The following is a 24,274-nucleotide window of genomic DNA, read 5'->3' on the forward strand; positions in this document are numbered from 1 at the left end:
CAACAAGAGAGGCCGTGATAGTGAGAGGCCGGCGCACTGCGATGAAGAGTGGTCCCCACTTGCCATAACTGGAGAGAGCCCTCGCACAGAAACGAAGACCCAACACAGCCATAAATAAATAAATAAATAAATAAATGGATTATCACGTTTAAAAAAAAAAAAAAAAAGATGAGCTTCCAAATCCAAAGAGGATGGAACCAAATACGTATGTCTCCTTATCTTTTCCTTCTTCTGACTAGATGGTGATGAAAATTACCTCTGGGCAGAGACCAGTAAAAGAGGGAATGTGAACTGTGAGACATTAGTGAAGTTTTCCAGGCTCCAAAAAGAATTGGGAGAACACCTATACAGCCTATAATGATGTTCCCACATTAGAATGGGGTATACTCTGGACTGGGATGAGGCAAACATAGTAACTCCAACCTCTTAATGTTTCTCATAAGCTCCTTTTTTAACCTTAGAGTGCTCTTTTAGGAAATATCTCTTATCATGAAGGAAGATTTGACTTCGGCAATTGTCCTCATTCACTTGAGATTCTTGGGGGTTTTGATGGTTTGGTGGGTTATTATTATTATTATTACTATTATTATTATTATTATTAACTTCTGTTAATGAAAATTCAATAGATTTCATTAAGAAAAAGCATTTTCAGTATGATTCCAATATTATAAAAGTGTTTCTGTCTCTCCAATCTATCTAATGTTAATGATAATTATTGATGGGTGGTAAGATTTAGGATAATTTATTGTTGTCTTTATAGTTTTCTGCATTGCTTCAGTTCTTTAAAAGAAGCATGTATCATTTTACAAATGCAATTCAATATGTGTATAAGGAGAGAGAGAAACGGCTAGAGAATGATAATAATGACAATGATGATAGTTTACACTCTGAGTGCTTACTGTTTATCTGGCACTGTTCTAAACCCTTTACATGTACTAGGGTAAATCATATGAAATTGCCAATATTTGGCTGTTTTTGACCTACAAAAACAGCAATTTCATGTGGTCCTATTTACATTTACTCCTTTAATCCTTGAACAACCCTAAGATGAAGATGGAGGATCCAAAGCTGCTAGAAATGCAAAGAGAAATCAAGTGCCATCCTTCTCCTCAGACCCACCCGCCCCGACCCAGCCCCCATCCTCTGGCCTTGCCCTCACACCCTGCTCTACAGGTCAGGGTATCCCAAGACACCTTAAGAAGCGGCATCAGCCATTAACCTGAGCACTAAAGGCAGGACACATAGCATTGCTCTAACTCAGTTTATCCCCTGAATGAAGTCACCTCTGGTTTCTAGGAGGTACATGGTCTTCGGAACTTCAAGTTCTGTTCTAGAGCAGAGAGAACAGCTTTGGTGCACTTGCAGTTCCCGGTAGAGTCCCCGCCCGTGTCCCCTACCCAGGCATTAAAGTAGGACACACTTGACAGTTTCGTGTTTATTTTCAGAAAGTGATGAAGACAAAAGCAATATATCCGGACACCACTCTCTGTACAATAAATAGCCTCCCCCGTTCCCAAAAAAGAAAAAAGAAAAATGCACCCTCACACACCACCCCGCCAAGACCTTGCTTCTTGAATCGTGCACAATTCCCCCCCCTTCCCAGCCCCTTCCTTGGGACCCCACTGCCTCTAAGAGGGTGCGGCCCAAGCCAGCTGCCCAAAGTCATTGGGTCCTCTCCCCTGACTGTGGCTGGCTGGCTGTTATAAAATTCATGTGTCTTTATTTCCACATCAGGGATTAACACACACACACAAATGTTGAAAGTTACTCTGTAGAGGAAGAGATCTGAGTCTCCAGTCTGGCTGTCCCACCTGATCCTGACCACCCCCCCCCACTCCCACCCCTACACCCCGCAGAAGGGAGGAAGCTCCTTTGTGTCCCAGACCTTCCACTGTCTGTTTTCTGTTCTCCAGCTGGGAACCCACAGCCAGAAGCAGCACCAGGTAAATGACTGTAGTTGGGACAGAGGAAGGGGCAGAGAACACTCCTCGCAGGTTTCACTGTGGGCCAGGAGGCAGCAAGTGAACCCCAGAATCCTTCTTGGCCCCCCTCTTCCTCAACCAACTACAGAAGGAGATGGGACAGAGGGAGCTGGGGACGGCTCAGTCCTGGGTCTGTGGTCTACGTTAGTTGGTGTCACCAACCCAATGACACTCTTTCTGTTCCTTTCACCATGTCATCTGCTCAATTGGGAAAATAGTTATAAAACTGGCCTTCGGTTTCCTTATCAAAAGGAGAAGGGGCCCCCGCAGGGGAGGAGCTGTCGCCACTGGAAGGGTAGGGGGACACACGCCTCCTCTTAGAGTCTCCTTCACCCAGTCCTGAGTCGCTGGACTCTGGCCGGATGGGGGTGATCTCAGTCCACAAGGAGGGGGAGCCCTGGTCTTCCGGCCCCCGCCCCTCTGAGGCTCCAGGGCCAGGTTCCATGGGCAGAGTTCGCATGGAGCGGAACCAGCTGGTTGGGCCCATCTTGGGAGGGTACTGGGGGGTCACAGGCCAGCCAGCTCCAGGCGCCAGGACCTCCTGGCTTCGGTAGTAGGACATAGTGGACCCAGGGGCGGAGGGCAGGAATGAAGGCTTCATGCTGACAGCTCGAAACTCGGCCTCGTAGCTGTGGTCCCGAGGGGCCCCCAGCCAGTAAGGCTGGGGAACCACATCCTTGGCCTGGCTGGGAAGGTTGGGGTAGAAACAGCTGGGAACGGGATACTGGTTGGGGAGCAGAGGAGAGTAGTGGTCTCCCCCAAGCAATTGACAGTTGGGTCCAGGCGGGGAGAGGACGCTGGTGTCAACAGATGCGTACATGCTAAAAAAAAACAGGAAGCAAAAGACAGGGGTCATGACCAGAACTGGTCACTTAGGAGCCTGCCTGTCTCACGTCCCTCCCCAGACCCTCCTTCCTGACTTGCCCGCCGCCCTCCAGTACCCAGCCCACACTTCCCCACCGCAGAGGCAGAGAGGGGACATGCTGAGCACTTGTCTGGTCTCAGAGGGACAAGAGGAGGCCTCTGCAAACATGAGATGAACCCAGTGGCACTTACGACTCAAAGTTCTCCCGGAATCCTTTGGCAAAAGGGTTATTATCAATTTTCAGCTGAGTAATCTAGAGAGAAGTGAAACAGAGTCACCTGAGTCCTGAGTCTGAGGCTGGGGAACTTCCAAAATCGCTCCCAGGAAGACTGGGGGCTCCACTCTCCCCGTCGTTGTCCCCCCGCCCTGCCACAGGCTCAGCCCACCCTCGCCCAGGGAGCCCTCACCTCGGCGTTCTGGTAGGCGGTCACGGCAACGAACTGGGTTTCTTGGAAAGTAAAGATGTGCGTGTTGGAAGCGTTGCAGGCCGCCTCTGGCTCTCCATCACTGACCTCGACAATGTGTAGCCGGGGCTGGTACTTATGGAGGGACTGGAGCACGATCATCTGAGAGAGGGTAGGACGGCTGTGAGGGTGGGAGGAGGGAGTTCAAAGGAACCCTCTCCCAGCCCCACCTATGGCCAGCCCTACGGCCAAGCTAGAAAGGACCCTGAGGTCATCATGCCCATTCCTCTGCCCCGCCACCACATAACTTCTCCCAGGCTTCCAACCCCAGTCCCTAGCCTCTTCAGGGCACCAATTCTATTCTCTTGCCCCTTTACCTATCCCCAGATGTCCATTGTGACCAAGGGATTAGCACAAACAGGGCTTTTCAGGGATAAGGGCACTTTTAATAGAATTGCTCAACTCAAAGAAACTTTGCATCCATTCCCTGGGACCACCGGTACCAACTCTATACCCAATATGGTACACGAGTGATGGTAGCCCAGGATTCAGTGAAGAAACCCCCTGGCTGGTTTGGTCCGTGTTGGCCCGAATGTGACGCCTGTCTGCCCTGAGATTCAGCTTCCTCCCAAGGTGGGTGGAAAAGAACCAGAGTCAGAGAGGGAGAAAAGTCGCTCTTACAGAACAGAAGCAGCCTGCAGGACCCGCTGCGACCTCGGGGACAGGGAGGGGTGCGGGGCTATCCCATGGGGAGGAGTCCCACCTGGGTCACGTTGTTGGAGGCCCCTTTGTTGTTCGTGAGCTTTAGTTTCCCAAATGAAACTTCCTGGCGCATCCAGTGGGCTCCAGTGTTGGGAGAATCTGGGTGGACGTACAGGCGGTTCCCTGTGGACAGTTAATCTCTTTGGCATGCAGCCCCTGGGACCAGACCCCTGGTGATGTGGGGCTTCTTTGCCTGTTCTGAGGGGGATGGCAAGAAGGATGCAGGGGGAGGACAGACGGGGCAGGACAGGGGGAGGTGTGGGCAGAGGACTGAGCCGAAGACAGGCTAGAGCAAAGTAGAAGAGATGACAAACGGAACGGAAGTGAGAAGTGGGAGGGGATGGGGTGGGGTGGAGTGGGGTGGGGTGGGATGGGATGGGAGGGATGGAACAGAGAATGAAATCCTAGGAGTCAGGGCCAGGGGCTTGGGGGTTCCTCTTGGATCCACCAGGGGGCGCCCAGTATTAGATAAAAAGCATGCCCCCCAGTTCCCAAGGAGGCGCGTACCTGGCATGTTGCCCTCAGCCTTTCCACACTGCACCCACTTGCCGCTCTGATACCGCCAGTGATGCTGGTCCGCCAAGACCACGTCCACAAATATCCGGTAATGGCTGGTGGGCTCCAGCCCAGCCACAGTAAATGACAGGAATGGGAACATCCGCCTGGGGAGAACAGGGAGACCCATCAATATCCATCAGCCCCCAATCCCCCGGACAGCCGTGCCCTGTGCAAAGGCTGTCCGTCGCTGGTGTGCTGGAGCTGGCTCCCACCCCTCACCAGAGCCAGCTGGAGAAGTCCAGGAAGTCTGCCAGCCAGTTGTTAAACAGCCACGATTAAAAATTAAATCACATAAATTTACAATTAAATATATTACATTACAAGCCACTGTAATAAATACTCAAAAAAATCACTTCTCAATTTTTTTTACTACGGTTTACTATTATCTCTGCTCTTGAGATTGTTTACATCTATTGTACCTGTCCGGTGGAGATACCAGATTATGTGCACTACCACACGTCTCTTCCCAACTCCGCATTCAGTGATATCACGTGGGCAGCTTACGAGCAGCCATTATAGGGGTATTTACCACGGAAATCAGCAAACACTATGAATCGGGGCTTTTAAAAATGTTTTTCTTTCAGAGGGTCAGTTGCTAGACATTAGCTGCACACCCCTGTCCCTAGCCTTCGCTTGCTCCCTAGAGGCGGAGCAAAGCCACAAGCCAGCCCCACACAGGCAGTTCCTAGTAGGTCCTCATCTCTCAGTTCCCTGAACCCTGGTCTGGCCTCAGTCTGTCATCCACCCTCTCCATCGTGGCTCTCACGGTGCTAACATGCGCTTAGCCCCAGAGCACCCATCCACAGGCTCTCCCTGCCCCATCCTCCTGGGCCTGATGTCTGTAGCACAGCCTGCTCCAGGGTCTTCAGAGAAGTAACTGAAGTCCTAGCTGGAGATTCCCATCCACCTGGAAGAGGGACTCTATTGAGCACAGCCCCCATGTTCAAAGTCCTGGTTCCCAGGAAAAGTGGAGGAAGTTGGATTTGGGAAGTTGTGCTGTTGTGCTGAGCAACAGATTCACAGGAAGAAGCACTACCATAACACAACCATCTCCGCCACCTCCACCATCACCACCCCATCACCACCACCACTACAACCAACGCCTCCACCATCACTACCCCCTCACCACCACCACAACCACCACCAGCCCATCACCACCACCACTGCAACCAACACCTCCACCATCACTACCCCCTCACCACCACTACAACCACCACCACCCCATCACCACCATCGCTACAAGCACCACCTCCACCATCACTACCCCCACCACCACCACTACAACCACCACCAGCCCATCACCACCATCACTACAACCAACACCTCCACCATCACTACCCCCCCCCACCACCACCACTACAACCACCACCAACCCATCACCACCACCACTACAACCAACACCTCCACCATCACTACAACCAACACCTCCATGATCACTACAACCAACACCTCCACCATCACCACCACCACTACAACCAACACCTCCACCATCACCACCACCACCACTACAACCAACACCTCTACCATCACTACCCCCTCACCACCACTACAACCACCACCACCCCATCACCACCATCACTACAACCAACACCTCCACCATCACTACCCCCACCACCACCACCACTACAACCACCACCAGCCCATCACCACCACTACAACCACCACCACCCCATCACCACCATCACTACAACCAGCACATCTATGGCTTAGTCTTTCTCTTCTAACCCAAGCAGGAAGAGCAGAGTTTTTAAGCTGGAAGAGTCACACCCTCATGAGAATTACTTTTCATTCCCACACACTTCTCCCCTCCCCTACAAGAAGCCCTGCAGGTTGGGAAGAAAGGCACTGGTTCATGAGTGAGGAAACCTGGGGGAGGGAGAGTTCTAGGGGCCTAGGAGCACTTTTGGGTGGATTCTAGTCCCCAGAGGGTCCCAGATCAACATCGCTAATAACCTTGGAAAGATCTCCTGGGGACTTCCCTGGTGGCGCAGTGGTTAAGAATCCGCCTGCCAATGCAGGGGACACGGGTTCGAGCCCTGGTCTGGGAAGATCCCACATGCCGCGGAGCAACTAAGCCCGTGCGCCACAGCTACTGAGCCCACGAGCCACAACTACTGAAGCCCACGCGCCTAGAGCCCGTGCTCCGCAACAAGAGAAGCCACCACAATGAGAAGCCCGTGCACCGCAACGAAGAGAAGCCCCCGCTCGCCGCAACTAGAGAAAGCCCACGCGCAGCAACGAAGACCCAACGCAGCCAAAAATAAATAAATAAATTTATTTAAAAAAAAAAAAAAAAAGATCTCCCGGGGAGGGTACTGTCACATTCCTGTCTTCCCCAGACTCTCCTGGGCTGAGAAAAAGAGACTTAGTGGTCCTATGGCCTTGGATAAGTTAATTCCCAAGCCAAACCTCACTTTCTCCACCCGTAAATGGAGATAATAACTCCTGTCCCTCTTTCCTCTGAGAGCTGTTAAGGAGTTTGAAGGATGTGAAACTCAGCTCACCGTCTCTCCCATCCCGCCCCCATCCTATCTTCTCCCAGGCCCAGAACTATCAAAGCCCTCTGGCCTGGCTGAAGAACCGCAAGCAAGAGTCCAGGGTTACGGTCTGAGGCCCTCGGTCCCAGGAGCTCGGTATGCCAGTCAACTGGAGAAATCAAAGGTTAGGGATGAGACTTTGAGCGATCGAGGGTGGGGGAATATTTTCAACCCATTTCTACCACCAGCTCATTCTACAACAGTGGTCAGGTCATCCATGTTGCCTATACTGTAACCAGTTCCTATCTAAACATGTAGTAATAGAGAGAAGGAACATATTCATTCAAGTGCCACTACTTATGCAGCAGCCAGTTCACTGAACCAGTCCTTTGAGATATAAAATGTTATTTCCAATTTATACTTGAAGAAAATGACGCTCAGAGAGGTTTGGTGATGGCTCCACGTTGGGAGAGCAGAAATGGGGTATCCTGATGGCAGATCGCATGCTATCGTCTCCCTCACCCCATCCTGCTTATCGCTGGTAGAGTGAAAGGCAGGAGACACAGGAAGACTGTGGGGAAGAGGGAGAGGAGAAGGGAGGTCTCAACTTCACCCTAAAAGTCTAGAATCACCACCAGCTGGGATCCCAAAATAGCCTCTGATTTACACGACACTTTGCTGGGAAGGAACCAGGAGTGAAGATGGGTCTGGTGCCAAACTGAGCCCCTAGGAAAGACCGCTCACCACTCACTCAGCCCTCAGGGGACAGGGTCCAAGACCCCAAGTTCCTCTGCTGCTTCTAAGGACCATCCAGTTTGAAATGATTCACAAAGTCATCATATCCCATCCCCATCCTGTACACCTCTGACAATGCTCCAATTCACCATCGTTAAGTACAAATTAAAAGATGGTTTTTATCAGTCATGTTGGCAAAATGTTTCAAAATTGACAATATCTAATGCTGATGAACCTGTGGGATAATGGGTCCTCTCAGCCACTGTTGGTGGGGGTGTAAATCGGTACCACCTTTGAGGAGGGTATTCTGGCAATGCCTTGTACCGATCCAAATGCAAAAAGCGCTCGGGCATCAAGGGATCGCCTCTTCCCACCAACCTCGGACCCACTGAATAGAAATCAGACAGCCACCAGCAAACGGCGGAAGAGAAAGCAAAGCCGTTTTCACCTGCTCCAAAAGAAATAAAGCCAGTCAGCCCAAATTAAAGCAGGCTTAAAGCTAAAAAAATAAAAAATAAAAAAAAAATTTAAAGATCTAAAAAGTTCTCGGAGTTGGAATGTAGAGAAGAGAAAACCAAAAGGGCTGAGGATGGTACGGGACTGAAATTGTTCTATCAAGCCCTAACTTCGCACACACATACACAAATGCAAACTGAGCTGCTTAACAAGAGTTATCTTAATTATAATAATCAACTAATTACACCCAGAAAAGTGGGGATTGCCGGCAATTGCTGCACACCCACACACCCACACACGAGACAGCCGCCTCTCTCTTCCTCTACTGAGAACGTCTACCGTCGACTATCACACACCGGCCGACTTGGGCGCAGCACACAGACTGCCTCCCAAAAACAACACGAGGCCGGGCAACATGAGTGGGCCTATCAGGCCGTGAACCTCCACAAACACGCAAACTTGAACTCTCAGCCTTCCAGCTGGCCAGTCCATCTTCTTGTCCTCCGTTTCCCCTCCCAGCCCCATCTGAGCTGCCTGGATCAGTCTCTGGACCCTGGAATCACCCCCTGCTCCCCACCCCATTCCTGCCCATGGAGGAGAGCATTACTGTGTGCACACTGAGGAATGGGTCTAGGGTGGGTGGGAGAGGAAGGATCTGGGAGGGAGTGAGTCAGCCCAAGGCGAAAGGCTACGGGGCTGTGGGTGGGCCTGGGCTGGAAGGATTTTTCAAAAAGGAAGAAAGCCGTGGGTGATGTGGTGGTGACTGGTGGGTCACTGGAAACCATGGAAGGACAGGCCAGCCCACCAAAGCAGGAGGACAGAAAGGGAGCTGTTCTCTGAGCCCAAGACTTCCTTTTCAGAAGCCAGTAGCAGAAGGAAATGGCCGCCGACTTCCCAGATCACTGGAGCCCAAGCTCACAGTCAGGGGTGCTGAATTGGGGGTGGTGTGTCCTCTGTCCTCTCCACCCCACCATGGGGCCCCCAAGGCCTGATCCGAGAGGAGGCCTCAGAGGAAGTTGTGAGGGGCCACTGCCTGCTTCCAGCGGCCCCACAGCCCGCAGTGTCCGAAGCAGTCCGTTAGGATGGATTGAAAGTGTGAGGCTTGTAAAACACACGCGTGTGCACATACAAGAAACAATCAGGGAAATTTGATATTTAAGAGTTTCTTTTCAGGTTTGCTAATGGCATTGTGTTTATTTTTAAAAAGCCATTTTTAGAGGTGCACGGAGAACTACTTAAGGATAAAGTAATACAGTGTCTAGGATTTACTTACTAATTACTTACACTATCACTAATATAGTTTCAGACCAGAAGTTAAGTGAGCGAGGATAAAGCAGAAACAAGATTGGACCAGTATTGACACCTGTTGAAGCTGGATAATGGGTAGATGGAGATCCGTTACATGTTTCTCTTCACTTTTGTATATATTGGAATTTTTCATAATAAAGGAAATTAAGTGTGTGGATCTAAAAGAGAGACAACAAAACTTGTCCAGAGAAGATTATTCAGCAGGAAAATAAAGGAAAGAAGGAGGCTGTAGGTGTAAAGGAGGCAACCAGTACAGAAAGACGCGTCCACCTAAGACCCCCAGCTAGCCCTGCACCCCCAGAGCCCTGAGGTTCTGCTGAAGCTCTGTCTACCTCATCCCTCAAGACTGGAGGGGCTGGGGCCTGGCTGCAAGGCTGTGGGGAGACCCCCCCACCAGGCCCCAGGGTGGGAAGGCTTCCTGACCACTCAACAGAGTTCAGGCCTGAGCCTGAGTTCAGGTCTGCCGTGTAACCCAGTGTAAGCCACTAGCTCCCCTGGGCCTCAGTGCCCTCAGCTGTAAATGGGGAGGCCGCTTGGCCTACCTAGCACACAGTGAAATAATGGAAGTGAAAGCACTCTGAATGCATCAAGGCCTTCGGACAGTGTGGGTGGCTGTTTTTACTCCTGGTCGTGGGGGACCAGAGAAAGAAACCCAGGCACATAACATCTGCATGCTGGTGCCAGTTCTGCCAGCGATGAATGTGCTGTGTAACCTCAGAAAAGTCTCTTACTGTCTCTGGGTCCATTTGCCTCTCTGTCCAGGGAGAAGATGGGACAGGATCTTCTGGGTCCCCTCCAATTCAGACATGATAGCCTAGAAGCCTAGGCTATGCCTGGGTGCACCCAGACAGGGGCTAGGGCTGGGGGAGCAGAGAGGAATTATCAGAAGGCCTAGAAGATGAAGGCCGTGCCGTGAAAGAAAATGCCAACTTTCCCGGGTTCTTCCCTGAGAAAGAGGAACAGTTCAGCAACTTGAAGCCAATTGTGGTTGGTGGACAGGTCCCTCAATCCCAAGCCACCCCATAGAAATCATCCGTCAGGAGGGATGAATGTTCCAGCAATGCCCAGATTGAATGCCAACCCTCAGGCCCAGCATGGCCTCTCCCTTCTCGCTCCCCAAGCCCAACCCTCGGTATCTGCTCTTCAACACCTCCCAGGTCCACTGATGACATAGCGCCTCCACACAGAGGCCCTCGCTGGTCCCCTGCCCACACGGGCCCCACCGGGAAGGGTGGGTGCACACTCCCACACCAGACACAGGCAGGGCCCACTCAGAGTGTTGCTTACTAAACAAATACCACACAAGTTGCAAGTTTCTCTTTCTTTCCCCTTGTAGGAGACTCTCTCCGGAAGCAGCACCCTTGGCCCCAAACCCTACCCCACATGCACGGAGCTCAGGGGACCCTGAACCATGGAACCATGGGTTCCCTAGGATGGACTGGTGAGTATCTGGATAAGGGTGGGGCAGGCTTTCAGGGACAAGCCTTGAAGGGTACAGAGTGTGGGAATGGCTGCCAGCTGGGACCCATGGGTTAGCTTCACCTGCTCAGGCCCATGGACATCTGTGCCCTCGGGGAGGGGACTGTGTCTGGAAGGAATCTATGCCCCCTCCCACTTTACGACCTCCCCCCTCCCAACACATGCGCACACCAGACATACGATCTCAAAGTACTACCGGAAAGGAAACTTGGCGACCACTTCTCCATGTCACCAAATCCCAGTTTTACCACACCACCCCCCAACCCCAGAGCTGACCTGTACACAACAGCAGTAAGGGGGCTGGGAGAGGTGGGCACAAGGGGCCCCGGAGATGAGGGCTGGATTGCTGTCCACCCCACTGTAAGACCCTGCCCTCCGCTCCGTTTCCCCACACATAGGGGCTAAGAGGCGCCCTGCTCTGTCAAACCCAAAGCACACACTCCCCCTGCGCCCTCCGCGCCCCCCTCCAGGCAGAGACCGCACCCCAATGCTGGGTGAAACCATAGGCACCATCCCTCTAAACCAGGACGACGGCTTACTGCGCCCCTCTCCTCCATCTCCCTTTTGAGTTGTGCCTGTTGGTCCTGAGAGTAAACAAGCCCCAGAACTTTCCTGTCCGAAACTCAACTCCTCTTTCCCCCCAAAGCCTGAGCCAAAGCTGTGAGAGACACAGAGACACTAGCAAAGTCTAGACAGAAAAAAAAGAAAAGAAAAGAAAAGAAAAAAGAAAAAGAAAAGCGCGTCCCTGTCCGGGTCGGCGGGACCGAGGAGGCTCCCACAGCTCGGCGCTCCCGGCGCGCGCCTCACTTACCGTCCCTGCTTGGTGATGATCATCTCCGTCTGGTGCTGATTAAACTTGGACCACAACAGGTGGTTGTTGAGCGCGACTCTCAGCTTCCCGGATACCTCCAGCCCCGCCGGCAGCGCACAGTCCTCGCGCGGCCCCGGGTAGAGTGTGGCGCGCGGGTCCGGGGCGGTGTAGGCGTCCCCCAGCTGGTAGCCCTCGGCGCCCGGCGTCGGCGGGAAGGGCTCGCCCGCCCCGGGGAAGCCGGTGGCCTGGGGTCGGGGCGGGTAGGCGTAGGCTCCGAGGAAGCGGCCCGGCGGGGCAGGCACCAGGGCGCCCCCGGCGTAGGGCGCCCCAGGGCTGGCGCCCACGCGACGGTCGGCCGCGTCCTGCGCTCCCGGCTCCGGGTAGAAGTAGCGGTTGTGCGAGTCGGCGCCTGGCGCCCGGCCCTCGTCGCTCGCTGGCATCGGGTCGGTGCCCGTCAGCATGTCTCGGCAGCCTGGCTCCAAGATGCCCATCCGGGGCGGGCTGGTACCTTCCCGCGGCCGTCGAGGACCGGCCCTTCTCCGCGCGGGGGCGGGCGCGGGGGGTCGGCTGGGCGGAGGCTGGCGGGGGCGGGGCGGGGGGCGGGGGCCCCACCGGAGCCCGGGCTCGGACGCCTGGGTCCTGCGCCCGCGTTTGGCGGGCGCGCGGCAGCTCCCGGGCTCCGTCTTCAGCGGGTCGCTGTCACTAGCGTCGCGGCGCCTTTGCTGTGGCTTTATGAAGCTCTCTGGGCCTCCCCCCCCACCCCCCACCTCGGCCCCGCCCCGCCTCACCCCGCCCCTCGTGGCTAATACTCGGCAAATTCTACGCGCTTGGTGAGGACTGCAGGGCCCCCACCGTGTAGACCAGCGAGTCCCCGCGCGCTTTGTAGTTCGCATACTTTGCCTTCTGGGAGAGTCAACTCCTCCACCTGAAACGCCAGACTGTTTCTCTTCTCTGGACCCTCTGGAAATTCCACCCATTCTTGAAGGCTCAGCTCAAAGGCCCCCTCCTACGGGAAGCCTTCAGTGATGGCCCAGATGGGCTTACTCGCAGGCTCCGAGCCGCTTCGCCCGTGGGCATGTGACAGATGTTCACTGATGCTCACTGTGTGCCCAGGCTCCGTGCTGAGTGGCCTTGTGTGAAGTGTTTGCATTCTTTCTCTTTGCCAGAGACCCAAGTGGACTGTGTCCGAGGCATCTTGTTCCTTCAGCCCCAGGGCAGACCTGGGGCCTGGTGGGCAGCAAGAAGAGTTCCTTCAAACGAATTGCATCGCAACAGCTGAGGGTTTGCAGGGTCCTGGGCTGGTCCAGGCCCACAAAAGCTCCACCGCCGGGGCCTGGCAGCCATGCGCACTAGAAGTAGCGCTGGGCTGCCAGTGCTCAGGGTCCCAGGACTGGCTCTGCCCCTCCCTCAGGTATATGTGACCTGGGCAAGTCACTTCCCTTGCCTGAAAGTCAGCCTCAAGTGCCTCAAGTCCCCTAGGCTAGAGAAAACAAACTGATGTACTTTTCAGAGGGCCTGTGAGCCTTACATGAGAGGGCACACCTGGGCAGCACTTCCCAGTCTATTGTGATACCTGGATGGAAAAGCCAGATTGAACAGATTCAGATTTGAACAGATTCAGAGCCGGCTGACAGGAAGGAAAACCACCGCATGTTCTGAAGGACCGCCTTGGTGATAGGACTACGGGAGCTTTTCTTTCTCTATTTTCCTTTTCTGCTGACTAATGTAGCTATATTCCTTTTATCATGAAAACAATCCTTTTTCCCCCCCGGTTGAAAATATCATCATTGGGAGTTTTCCTATGTATAAAGATAAAACATATTCATATAGAAAATTTCAGCAGTAGAAAAAAGTAAAAATAGGACTGTATAAATCACGCCAAATTCTACCCCCCAGAGGCAAACAGGATTAAGATTTCAGTGAACACCCTTCCAGACATCACTCCTTGCACACACACGCCCCGTCTTTTGCACATGTGCACACACACACGCCATATATATATGTGTGTGTATATATATATATATATATATATATATATATAATTTTGTATAAACACCACACGTGCTGCTTTGTAATGTATTTTTTTCACTCAACAAGGTGTCGTGGAATTTTTTGCATGTCAGTATATAGATAAATCTTTACATTTGTAAGAGTGTTTTGAAAAATACTTTAACATTTTCACCATGTTAAAAGTTAACCTCTTCTCTCCCCCCTTTCACCGCAGCCCTCCTCAATTCTTCCCTGGGGGCTGGCCCCATCTCTGCATCCCTGCCCCAGCCCAACAGGGCTTCACCCTTAGGGGCCCATGGGGACTCTCTGCTCCCAACTAGAGCTGAACCGAGAGGCAGGTTGGCAGGTGAAGGCAAAGCTGGGGACCCCAGGAGGCAGGCATGACCCAGGGAGGGAGGAGAGAGAATCAGTGCATCCCCTGAGCATAGAGACCAGCACACAACAGCACCAGAACCGGGGACTGGCCTCCTCCTGGCCCTTCACCTGCCATTCCCCATTCTTACGGAAGGGGGAAGTTTCTGCCTGCTCTTGCAACCGGGCAGCATTGCTTGAAAGAGAGGGTAACCTTGGGACCCTTGGCTTACTTTTGGGGAAATGTGAAAGATTTTAGTAAGTCTTCCCTGAATGACTGATTTCCCCAGGAGACACGAGACTGTTGAATGCTGACATCTCTTTTGGGAGATATTTTCGCTAAGTGCTTGGCTGTGGAGGGCCGAGTGGAGCCTTGTTCCTCCCTCTCTCTCCCCACTCCTCTTCTCCATGCTAATCCTCAGGTCAAGGGATCCATCCCCCTACCTCTGAACAGAAGGACCTGAGCTCCCACCCAGCTTTTGGGGCAGGAGGGATTATGAATCTCGGAATCAGGTGGACCTGGGGACTTGTCCCTGGGGGAAGAGGGTGGCTGGGGGCAGTCTTTCGTAACTTGATGGGCTGTTAGAGGGTCTTACAACCTGGCTTATCAACCCCAGATTTCTCACCCCCTCCCTCCAATTCCTTCCACCCAAAAAAGAAAGTACTTGTGAAAAGCGGGGGCTGAGTGGCCCTGGTGTCACCAGTGCCAGTCCTGCCCCTCTGCCAGCTTGGGTGAGAAGAAGAACTATTGCAGTGACACCTCCTCCTCCTGTTGCCACCTCACCCTCTTCCCAGGCCCCGAGGGCTGGAGAGGTGAGGAAGGTAGAGAAGGCTGTGACGAGGTCCCCTGGGATCCCCTCAATTCCCATCGCCGCCCTTCCCCCTTACCTCATGGATCAACCCACTGAGCATCCAGAAGACTGGCCCTGGTGGGGCAGAAGCAAAGATACACAGGGTGTTTGTCCAGGATGGGAGAGACACCGTCTCCAACAAACATCAAATATTACGAGACAGGCTGGATGGTAAATATGGGAAAACGAACAACTTACCAAACTCTCACATCCCATTTGTAGCAGAACCAGGGCTGCAATCCCGGTCTCTTGACTCCTGATCCAGTGCTCTTTCAACAACAGTGTTTGCCTTCCCATTTTGAGGGAGAACAATCGTAATAAATGAAAAGTCATATGATCACATCAGAAAAGGTTTGGGGGCTTCCCTGGTGGCACAGTGGTTAAGAATCTGCCTGCCAATGCAGGGGACACGGGTTCGAGCCCTAGCCCGGGAAGATCCCACATGCCATGGAGCAGCTAAGCCCGTGCGCCACAACTACTGAGCCTGTGCTCTAGAGCCCACGAGCCACAACTACTGAGCCCATGTGCCACAACTACTGAAGCCCATGCGCCTAAAGCCTGTGCTCCGCGACGAGAAGCCACTGCAATGAGAAGCCCGCGCACTGCAACGAAGAGTAGCCCCCACTCACCACAACTAGAGAAAGCCCGCGCACAGCAACAAAGACCCAACACAGCCAAAAATAAATAAATAAATAAATAAATTTATAAAAAAAAAGAAAAAAAGAAAAAAAGAAAAGGTTTGGAAAACAGAAAAGAAAATCGCCCCCCCCACACACACCAGCCTGGACAGTGGTTTTCTTCACCCTGTTGTCCTCTGCCTGTATTCAAGGCTTCTTTTCAAGCCATTTCTTATCAAGACTCAAATTGAGCTTGGCTCACCTGATGCCACACAGCACCTGCCACACCTGTGGGTCACAGACGGTGCCAGGAAGCTGTTACAATGTGGATTCCTGGGATGGGCCTCTAGAGATTCTGATTCCCAGGCCTGTGGTGGGTTCCCCCAGAATCTGTATGTTGAAGGACTCCAGGTGATTCTGGGCCCCACAGAGTCCATGTATCCCACTCTCAGGCCCCCTCCCACTTTGCTATTCCACCTCCAAATTATGTCCCAGCCTGAGAAAGCCTGTGCCCTGACCCTGCTTGCTGTGTGCTCCTTGGCGCCTGGAAGACTGTGTAATGGCTGAGGATGGCCGCTACAGGCATTGAGAAGATTTTCTTATTGAAGCTCCAGGATGAGGCAATTCCTCACCCCAGAATCTAACAGTCACCTGGGTCCTCTCCTTAAAATGTGTGGGTGCTGAGCCCACTTGGGACCCGGAAGGCTCTTTATTTTTTTTTTAAACATATTTATTGGAGTATAATTGCTTTACAATGTTGTGTTAGTTTCTGCTGTATAACAAAGTGAATCAGCTATATGTATACATATATCCCCATATCTCCTCCCTCTTGCGTCTCCCTCCCGCCCTCCCTATCCCACCCCTCTAGGTGGTCACAAAGCACCAAGCTGATCTCCCTGTGCTATGCAGCTGCTTCCCACTAGCTACCTATTTCAATCTTGAGAAAGAAAAACGGAGTTGGAGGAATCAGGCTCCCTGACTTCAGACTATACTACAAAGCTACAGTAATCAAGACAGTATGGTACCAGAAGGCTCTTGAATGGGCTTATACTGTAAGATGCAGGGAGGACTGAGCGGCCCGTGGGGGAGTTGGGGAAGGGTGGCTATTGGTGGAGACCCAGCACATAAAGACACCAGGGCCAAGGATTTCTGCCCGTCACCCTGCTGGGCACAGCCTGAGAGGCTGTGAGAGGGTAGATGAGTGAAGTGGGTGTGGCGTGTTGGGGATGAAGCACGACAGGAAAGAGAGAGCACAGTGTGAGGGGCCTGGGCTGAGTTTCTGAATGATTCAGAGATGGAGAGGGACAGGCACCACAAAGTCAGAAACCCAGAGTGTGACTCAGTGAGAAAATCTCAGGCCAGGAAAAGGGGGATGCAAGAAAGAAGAAAAGAGGGAGATGGGCCAGGGAGAGGTGGAGACACCTGTGGGGATGGGAGGCTGGGGCAGAGGGAAATGGGGTAACAGGCTTGGAACCCCAATTCCAACTGTCTGTGTGGCCTGTTCAAGTACCTTCACCGCTCTGGTTTCCTTGACAGTAAATGGAGCTAACAGACATTCTGCCAGGACAAGCCAGGTCTCAAGTGAGGTGTAAGGTGGTGTAAAGGCTGAGGGGGTCTGCCCCAAGGCAGGAACAGAGCAGAGGCACAGGCTGTGCTAAAGTGCCTCCTCTTCCCCTCCTCCAAGCTGCCTGCAGCTTCCGCTTCCTCCCTCTGGCATCCATTTGTTCCCCACAAATCCAGACTTCAAATCCAGACTCCAGCCTCCACTAAGGGCCTTGGGCCCAAAGAGAATCTCTCTGTTTGTAAGACCCCATCTCAGAAAGGACAGCCTTCCCCTCCTGATGCTCATACACCATTCCTGGGGACTGGGAGAGGCCAGACCCTGGGGACTCTGGGATCACAGAGATAAATTAGGCTCAGCCTCTGCACCCAAAGAACTCCTAGCAAGGTGACCTCGGGGTCAGAGTTCTCCCCTCAGGGCACTTGTCCTTCAGATGCAGACTTGAAACACAGCAGCCTGTGCACCTACAACGAATGATGCCCACGTGTACACAAGAGCCCACGCGCGCGCACACACACACACACACACACACACACACACACACACACGGCCCACAGAGCAATGCTAGACAAATCCCTGTGATCCAGTTCTTGCAGCCACACCCTTTCTCTTGTCCCACATGCAGCCTCCCTGAGCTCCTTGGGCATCTGCTCTGCTCACCCACACCCGCCCTGAACCTCCTCCAGTTCTGGGCCCAGACTGCCAGTCCTTCAGAGAGCAAGGCCGGAACCATCGGCTTAACAGCCAGAGAGGGCAGAAGGGGAGTGACAAGCACCTGTAGAAGCCCCTCCCCCCATGACAGCTGGAGGAGTTCCAAGTCCCCAGCACCCAGCACCAGGTGGTCAGTGTGGGCTCATCCCAAGGTCGAGGGCTCTGGGTTCTCACCCCCAGGCTGGTTCCCTTTCCCCACCCCCTACACCCTTCAAGGCTGGGCAGCCTTACCCTTTGGCTCCAGGCCATGCCTGGCTCCTCCTGCATTTCAGTCCTCCCTCCATGGGCATCCTATCTCAGATCAGCTTTTCTCTCTTTCTCTAACCACGGTCACCCCAGACCCAGCTCTTCACACTAGATCCCCACCCCCCCACTCCCCAAAACACACACACACACACACACACACACACACACACACACACACACACACACCCGCAGAGCACCCCACCCCCACTGTGTTCCCGGGCTAGGGTCCCTGCCCCCTCCTGAAGGGACCTTAAGATGTTGGGTACTTGAGCAATCTGTAGTCTTGGGGGTATGCCAGGCTATGGGTGGGCAAGCCTGAGCTCCAGGGAGGCCGAGGAGAGACTGTGTCCCTCCCCTTCCTGGGGAATCTCAGCAGACAGGCCCTTAATCTCAGGCAGGAAGCAGGGTCCGGTTACCAGGAGTGGGGGTGGGGGGAATACCCAGGGCTTTGGGTAAAGGGAGCTGGGGTGGGGGGCAGGGAGGGAAAGAAGAGCTGAGTAATGGGATGCAGGCCAAGGGTTGACCCCTCCACAAGCAGGCTCCTCTCTTCTCCCCATCCTGTGCTCTTGGAGACTGCACAACCCCCTGGCACAGTCAGGCTCCGCCAGGCCGGGCCACCATGGAAGGCCATTCCCCGGGGCCTCTGGCCACAGGGCAGCCAAACAGCCCCTGCCTGGTCCGCTCGCTCTCCAAGGCCCTCGCCTGGCTTCCTGTGAGCTGTATGTATCCCTGTTTGCCCCGTGACTCTACTGGTCTCTCAGGGCTCTGAGTCTCTGTGTTTCTCTGCTGTGTTTGTCTGATTCTGTGTGTCTCGGGGTCCCCCGTGTTTCTGCCTGCCTGGCTGTGAGTATTCTTTACACCCACCTCTATCTCTGGGATCTGTAAAATCTTAGTGTGCTTGTCCTGAGTGTAGGTTCCGTGTCGATCTCTCTGTGTCTGTCCATCTGCTTTTCTCTGGGGCTGAGTCTGCAAACGTCTCCATGTCTCTGTCGGTGCCTTGAGGTCTCTCTAGGTCTCAGTGTGCCTGCTGCATGTCTGTCTGTCTGCCTGTCTGTCGGGGACTGGGCCCCCATCTGTGAGTCTGCTCTGGGCCTGTCTCTGGCCTGAGGCCCTTTGGCTTGTGCATCTGGTTAACACTGGTGGGGAGGGCCTAGATGGGGCAAACTTATGGAGTGGACCAGGGATGGACCAAAGAGGAAGGGACAAAGGGGACACAGGCAGTAGTGGGGGGGTAGGAGATGAAGGGACAAATCCCATTCCTAAACGTTGCCTGAAGCAAGCTGGGTAGCCCCGAAAAACCAGGATGAAGCTCTTCCAGGCCACTGGGCAAGGGAGAGAGGGACATGGCAGGGAACACTTCTGGTCAGGGTCAAGGGTAGAGTTGCACAGAAACTGAAACAGACATTAAATGGGGAGGACCCAGAAGCAAATGGAAATACAGAAGGGGAGCTCTGGGTTGTGACCCTGGCTCCACCACTAGCTCCCGATTACCTTGGGCTAGGTGCTTTCCCTCACTGTGCCTCAGTTTTCTGCTCTGTAAAATGAAACAGTCAGTAGAGACCATCCTCTTGAATTCTGTGAGAGAGCCAAGGGGGCAGCAGACTTCCCTAAACCCAGGGCAGGAGACTGGTTGCCCTTTTCTGTCCCTTGAGAAGTATCCCAAGGTCCCTTCCAGTACCAACATCCTCTGTGTCTGTGATTCAGCTCCCGGCAGGCTTAGAGGGAAGAATGGGGGTTAGATAGCAGGAAGGACTTCCTGCCACACAGCAGGAGGGTGAGGAGGCCCCAGATCCTCCTCCCAGCGGTCCTGGGGCGCCTCCATTGGGGCTGGGGGTGGAGGCTCAGCAGCTGGGGAATTAGCCATCGCTCTCAGGCCCTGGGGGAGGGGCCGGCTGGACTGAGAAACCAACGCAAAGTGACAGGGGCAGTTTTGACACGCGGTGAAGCTGACGGGCCCAGGGGGCCAGGGCTTAGGTTTGGTGGTGGGGGGGATCCCATCAGATGATTAAAAAATAGGTCAGAGGGAAGAAGCCGCAGCCGGCACTGGGTCCGTGGTGAGAACGCCATGTAGCTTCCCCAGGGCTGTGGGCCAAGATGGGGTGGGGGAGCTGAGGAGCGTTTGCAGGCGGCGGGAGTGCTAGGAGCGGGGACAAGGAGGCTGCAGGCCCAGCAGCTGGCCCTCTGTCTCCCTCATCCCTATCTCCTGGGGCACTTTGGAATTCTACCTGCAGTCCCCCGTCTGGCCTTCCTGTTGTGCCATCTCCTCCTCAAGGGCAGGAAGATGCAGCTCTTCCTCTGTCCAGCCCTACCCCACCCACAATATACACACAAATCCTATTCCAGAAACACCGAGACTACTGCCCGCTTTGGAAACCCTTCTTACCTTCTACCTCAGGTCCCCCTGCTGCAAAGGCAGCTTGCCGACTTATCCTACATTTCTTGCCCGTGTGAACAAATTCACCTTCCACTGTATCCTCTTTGTCATCTTGCCAGCTCTGCTTCCTGCTTGGGATCCACTTTGGCCCTCCAGATTGTACTCAGGGCTTCCTTTTCCCTCCTTCCCTCCTTTTCCTCCCTCTCAACTCCATGAAATGTAACAGTGGCCTGGGAATGGCATAAGGCAGAGAGCAAGGAGGAGTGACGTAGGAGACCCAGGAGCCTGGGGCAGGTTGATCTCCTGGCACTTCATAGGTGGAGGCTAAGTGATCGTGTCTGGATTGTACAGAACTCTGAGACACCTGGTAGTGTTCCCTCCGTTTAAGCAGTTTAGAGCCACCTCCCACCTCATCCACTCAAGGCTAAGGAGTTGTCTTCCCTCAGCCCTTCATACTGCAGCTCAATCTCATTTCCTTTCCTGAGATCCCCCAAACCTATGGAGAGATTAACACCCCCAACTTGGGAGTGGAATGGAGGCCTAGGCCCTATATGCTGTGCTCCATTCCCCATAAATCCCAGGCACAGGCAGAAATCAGGCAGACAACCAGCGTCTGGGCAGAGGGACAGAGCAGGCATTAGCAGTGCCATCTCCAGCTGAGTGGACACCTGGGTCCCAGCCACTGCAACAGAGGGCACCCAAGGCCAGGTAGGTGTGGAAATAGATTGGTTCCGTCTGACCTTGAGTTTAACCCCACTTACCATACCAGACACAGATCCGCTCTGACACACAGGTCTGAGATTTCCCTGGGAGCCTGTTGTCTGCTGCCCACCCCCCTCAGTTACCCAGGAAGTGTCACAAGGCGACCTGCCAACCTCTTTCCACCAGAGCCATGGGCAGCTGGCAGCCCCTGGACCCTCATCTCCAGCCACAGGGGTCGTGAAGCTGGTGTGGTTGCCCATAGCCTCCCCACCTCATGCCTGCCTCCGTTTCTTTCCAATCACTGGCACCAGAACCTGACATGTTCTGTGGGTTGGCGAGGGATGGCTATGGTTAGGCAAGTTCTTAGCAACTGGACCAGTGGCTGGGGATTGAGATACTGGGCCCAGGGTCTTCGCATTTCACAGATACACACACGCGCACACTGACCTGGAATCACCACCCAAGGCTCAGGGCCCCAGGAGTGGGCTGTGTGCCCAGGTTCTCAGGCTCCCACCATCCTGGACATATTGCTGAGTCCAGCTTGTACTTCATCTCATCCCTTGACTCCCAGTGAGTTCGGAAATTGGAAAAACCTGAGTTCTTCCTGGTGATCCTACTGCTGCTTAAGGGCACAGAGGATGAGAAAGGAGAACACTCCCAGGCAATTCATACCTTTGATTTCATTAGGCTCCACAAGGCCGCAGGTCAGTGGGGCGAGGACCACTGTACCCATTTTGCAGAGAAGGAAACTGAGGTATAGAGAAGTTAAGTACCTTGTCAAGCTGGTGACCCTGTGCTGAACCCTTATGCTTGCACTGTGCCCTTCCCATGACCCCACCTGTAAAGAGGATACTATCGTTCTTCATTTTACAGATGAGGAAACTGATGCTCAGAGGGTGACTTTATTTCCCCAGGCTCTCAGGTATTTTTATCCCCTATCCCTCTCTGCTCACTAAGTATCCTGCCCACCCCAGTTCCGGCTCAGAGTCCTTCCCCTCCCTCTGGAGAAAGGCAAGACCTTAAGGCCTCCCCAGGTCACCCCTGGTGTGTGTCCCCTGTACTTTGGGAAGTCATTCCTAGTGTCCTTTTCTGTCTGACGACCCTGCAGAATTGAGCTTCATTACTCAGCAAAAGCCATCCCACTTATGGGGCAAGACGCCAGGGGGGAGCGGTGGGGAAGCAGGACGGAGGAACTAAAAGGGGCAGGCACTGGCTCAGATGCACAGCCCAGGCTGCGCTGGGCACGGCGGCAGTGGAGGAAAACAGGTCCAGACAGAAGAACCCAGGAGTCCAGGAGTCCTGTTTCCAGGTGTAGGGGAGGGGGCAGAGGCATTCCTCACTTTTTTGAACTCCCCACCCCTGAAAACTGGGCCCACTGCCACACGTCCAAGCGGTTCGGTGTTTCTGTGTGCGTGGGGAGGGGCCTGGGCAGCTCTTAGAAAGAGGAGGGCGCCACTGGGCATGATCCCTGCCAGGCAGTGTTGAACTCTCTGCGCACTCTGAGGTTCATCACACCTTCAGCTCTGCCCTTCTGCTAATAGAAGCTGCACTCTCTCCCCGTCTTGCTTCTCACCTTGGGAGCTGTGAGCCAGTGGCCAAGAGGGGACCAGCAGAGCCAGCTGGAGCTGCCAGCTGCCCCACCTCTCTCCATGCCAACCCAACTGCCTGTGATTCTGGGGACCCCTGTATGCCCCTGCTGCAGCCTCAGTAGCTCTGGGACAGCAAGTGGGGCGTAAGAGCTCCTGTTCTTGTCTGGGAGGGAGGAAGGGGCTTTCTCTGACAGCTTATGTGGGGAAATCAAGGGCCCCATCCTCTGGCCCGAGACTCTTCTCAAGACTTAAACTCCCTGAAACATACCATCCTTCCTTAACAAACCCAGGGAAGACTTCCAAAAAGATCATCTGAGACAGAGTGCTTTCCTTGCCTGGACTGTAAGTTCTTCCTCGAGCCTAACTGTGATCCCTTACAGAGGGGTGGAAGGGGGCAGAGATGAATCGCAGTTTCTTATAAACCTGGTGGCTTCTTGTTCCCCGACGACAATACAGCGGACGAGCTCTGTGGTTCTGGCTCTGAGTCAGGCCCCACCGCCCGGGCGTCCCCAGTGCCACCTTGCTCCGCCCCACCTCAGACTGGAAAATCAGGCTCATGCCTCTGCCCGAGTCAGTGCTTCCCCTGCTTCCCCTCACGATCTCGCTTTCCCCTAAAGGGAGGTATTTCCTCGAAGCTGGGAAAAGTCAAGGGGGCAGAGACCTGGCCAATTACCGGGAGGCGGATAGTGGGCATGGGGCATGGGATGGGGGTGGGGCTACCCTGCCTTCCTGCCCCTCCCCTCCCCTCCCCTCATTCAGCCCAGCTCCCCAGTCCTGCTCTTCTAGCTCATGTGTGCGCGAGTGCAGGAGCGTAGTGTGTGTGTGTGTGTGTGTGTGTGTGTGTGTGTGTGTGTGTGCTTAACACACACATATGGTTGGTATTAGGGGTGAGCCCCTAACCCCCAAGGGAGAGAGTGGGGTGGAGGAGGGGAGATGTCATGCCTCTGGTGTGTCTGTGAGTGTCACAGGTTTTTTTCCCCACATGTTATTCATATGTTCCTTGTCCACATGCACTCTCCATCCCTCCCGGAATCACAAGTCTGCTCCGTGTGGGCCCTACTGCTTGCAGCCTAGGGTATTAAACAGAGTTCCTCCCTCTCCTTAAGTGAGAAGCCCCGCCTTGGGCCTCCCCAAAGTTTGGGGAATTCAGGAATCAGTGAGGAGGTAGGCCCATCCCTTCACAGAAAAATGACCCTTCTTCCTCCAACCAGGGGACCCCTAACCCTCAGCTGGTCGGGGCAGGTCACAGATAGGTCATGTAGACCCTCAACCTTCCCACCTGGTCAAAGGCTCAAAGAGATGTGAACTCCATGAACCCCACTCCCAGACCCTGGATGAGGGCAGGTGAGTTTGGGGAAATTGAATCCCGGGGAGGGGGCAGTTAGAAAAGCCTGAGTCGGCAATCTAGAACTCACGCGCGCCCAC

At 53.9% G+C, this 24,274-nt stretch overlaps 1 protein-coding gene across 1 annotated transcript; it reads right to left on the reverse strand.

Annotated features, from left to right (window-relative positions):
- Positions 1–1,420: 1,420 nt before the first annotated feature.
- TBX21 (T-box transcription factor 21) lies at positions 1,421–12,513 on the reverse strand. The gene is made up of 6 exons (XM_082371469.1): positions 11,838–12,513; positions 4,521–4,675; positions 4,015–4,136; positions 3,255–3,413; positions 3,039–3,100; positions 1,421–2,803 (listed from the first exon to the last, which is right to left on the reverse strand). The coding sequence occupies exons 1-6, from the start codon at positions 12,326–12,328 to the stop codon at positions 2,185–2,187; spliced, it is 1,608 nt and encodes a 535-aa protein (XP_082227595.1). The 5' UTR covers positions 12,329–12,513; the 3' UTR covers positions 1,421–2,184.
- Between the last annotated feature and the right edge of the window lie 11,761 nt (positions 12,514–24,274).

The sequence above is a fragment of the Balaenoptera borealis genome (genome assembly GCF_965194805.1).
Source record: "Balaenoptera borealis genome assembly, chromosome: 20".
Classification (NCBI taxonomy): domain Eukaryota; kingdom Metazoa; phylum Chordata; class Mammalia; order Artiodactyla; family Balaenopteridae; genus Balaenoptera; species Balaenoptera borealis.

What these genes read in the sequence shown, in the direction of transcription:
- TBX21 (XM_082371469.1), bottom strand. Translation starts at nt 12,328, where the DNA reads ATGGGCATCTTGGAGCCAGGCTGCCGAGACATGCTGACGGGCACCGAC. An exon ending in CCTCCAACAACGTGACCCAG is followed by an intron (nt 3,414 to 4,014) that starts GTGGGACTCCTC and finishes ACCCTCTCTCAG; the next exon opens with ATGATCGTGCTCCAGTCCCT. An exon ending in TTCCGGGAGAACTTTGAGTC is followed by an intron (nt 2,804 to 3,038) that starts GTAAGTGCCACT and finishes GTTTTTTTTTAG; the next exon opens with CATGTACGCATCTGTTGACA.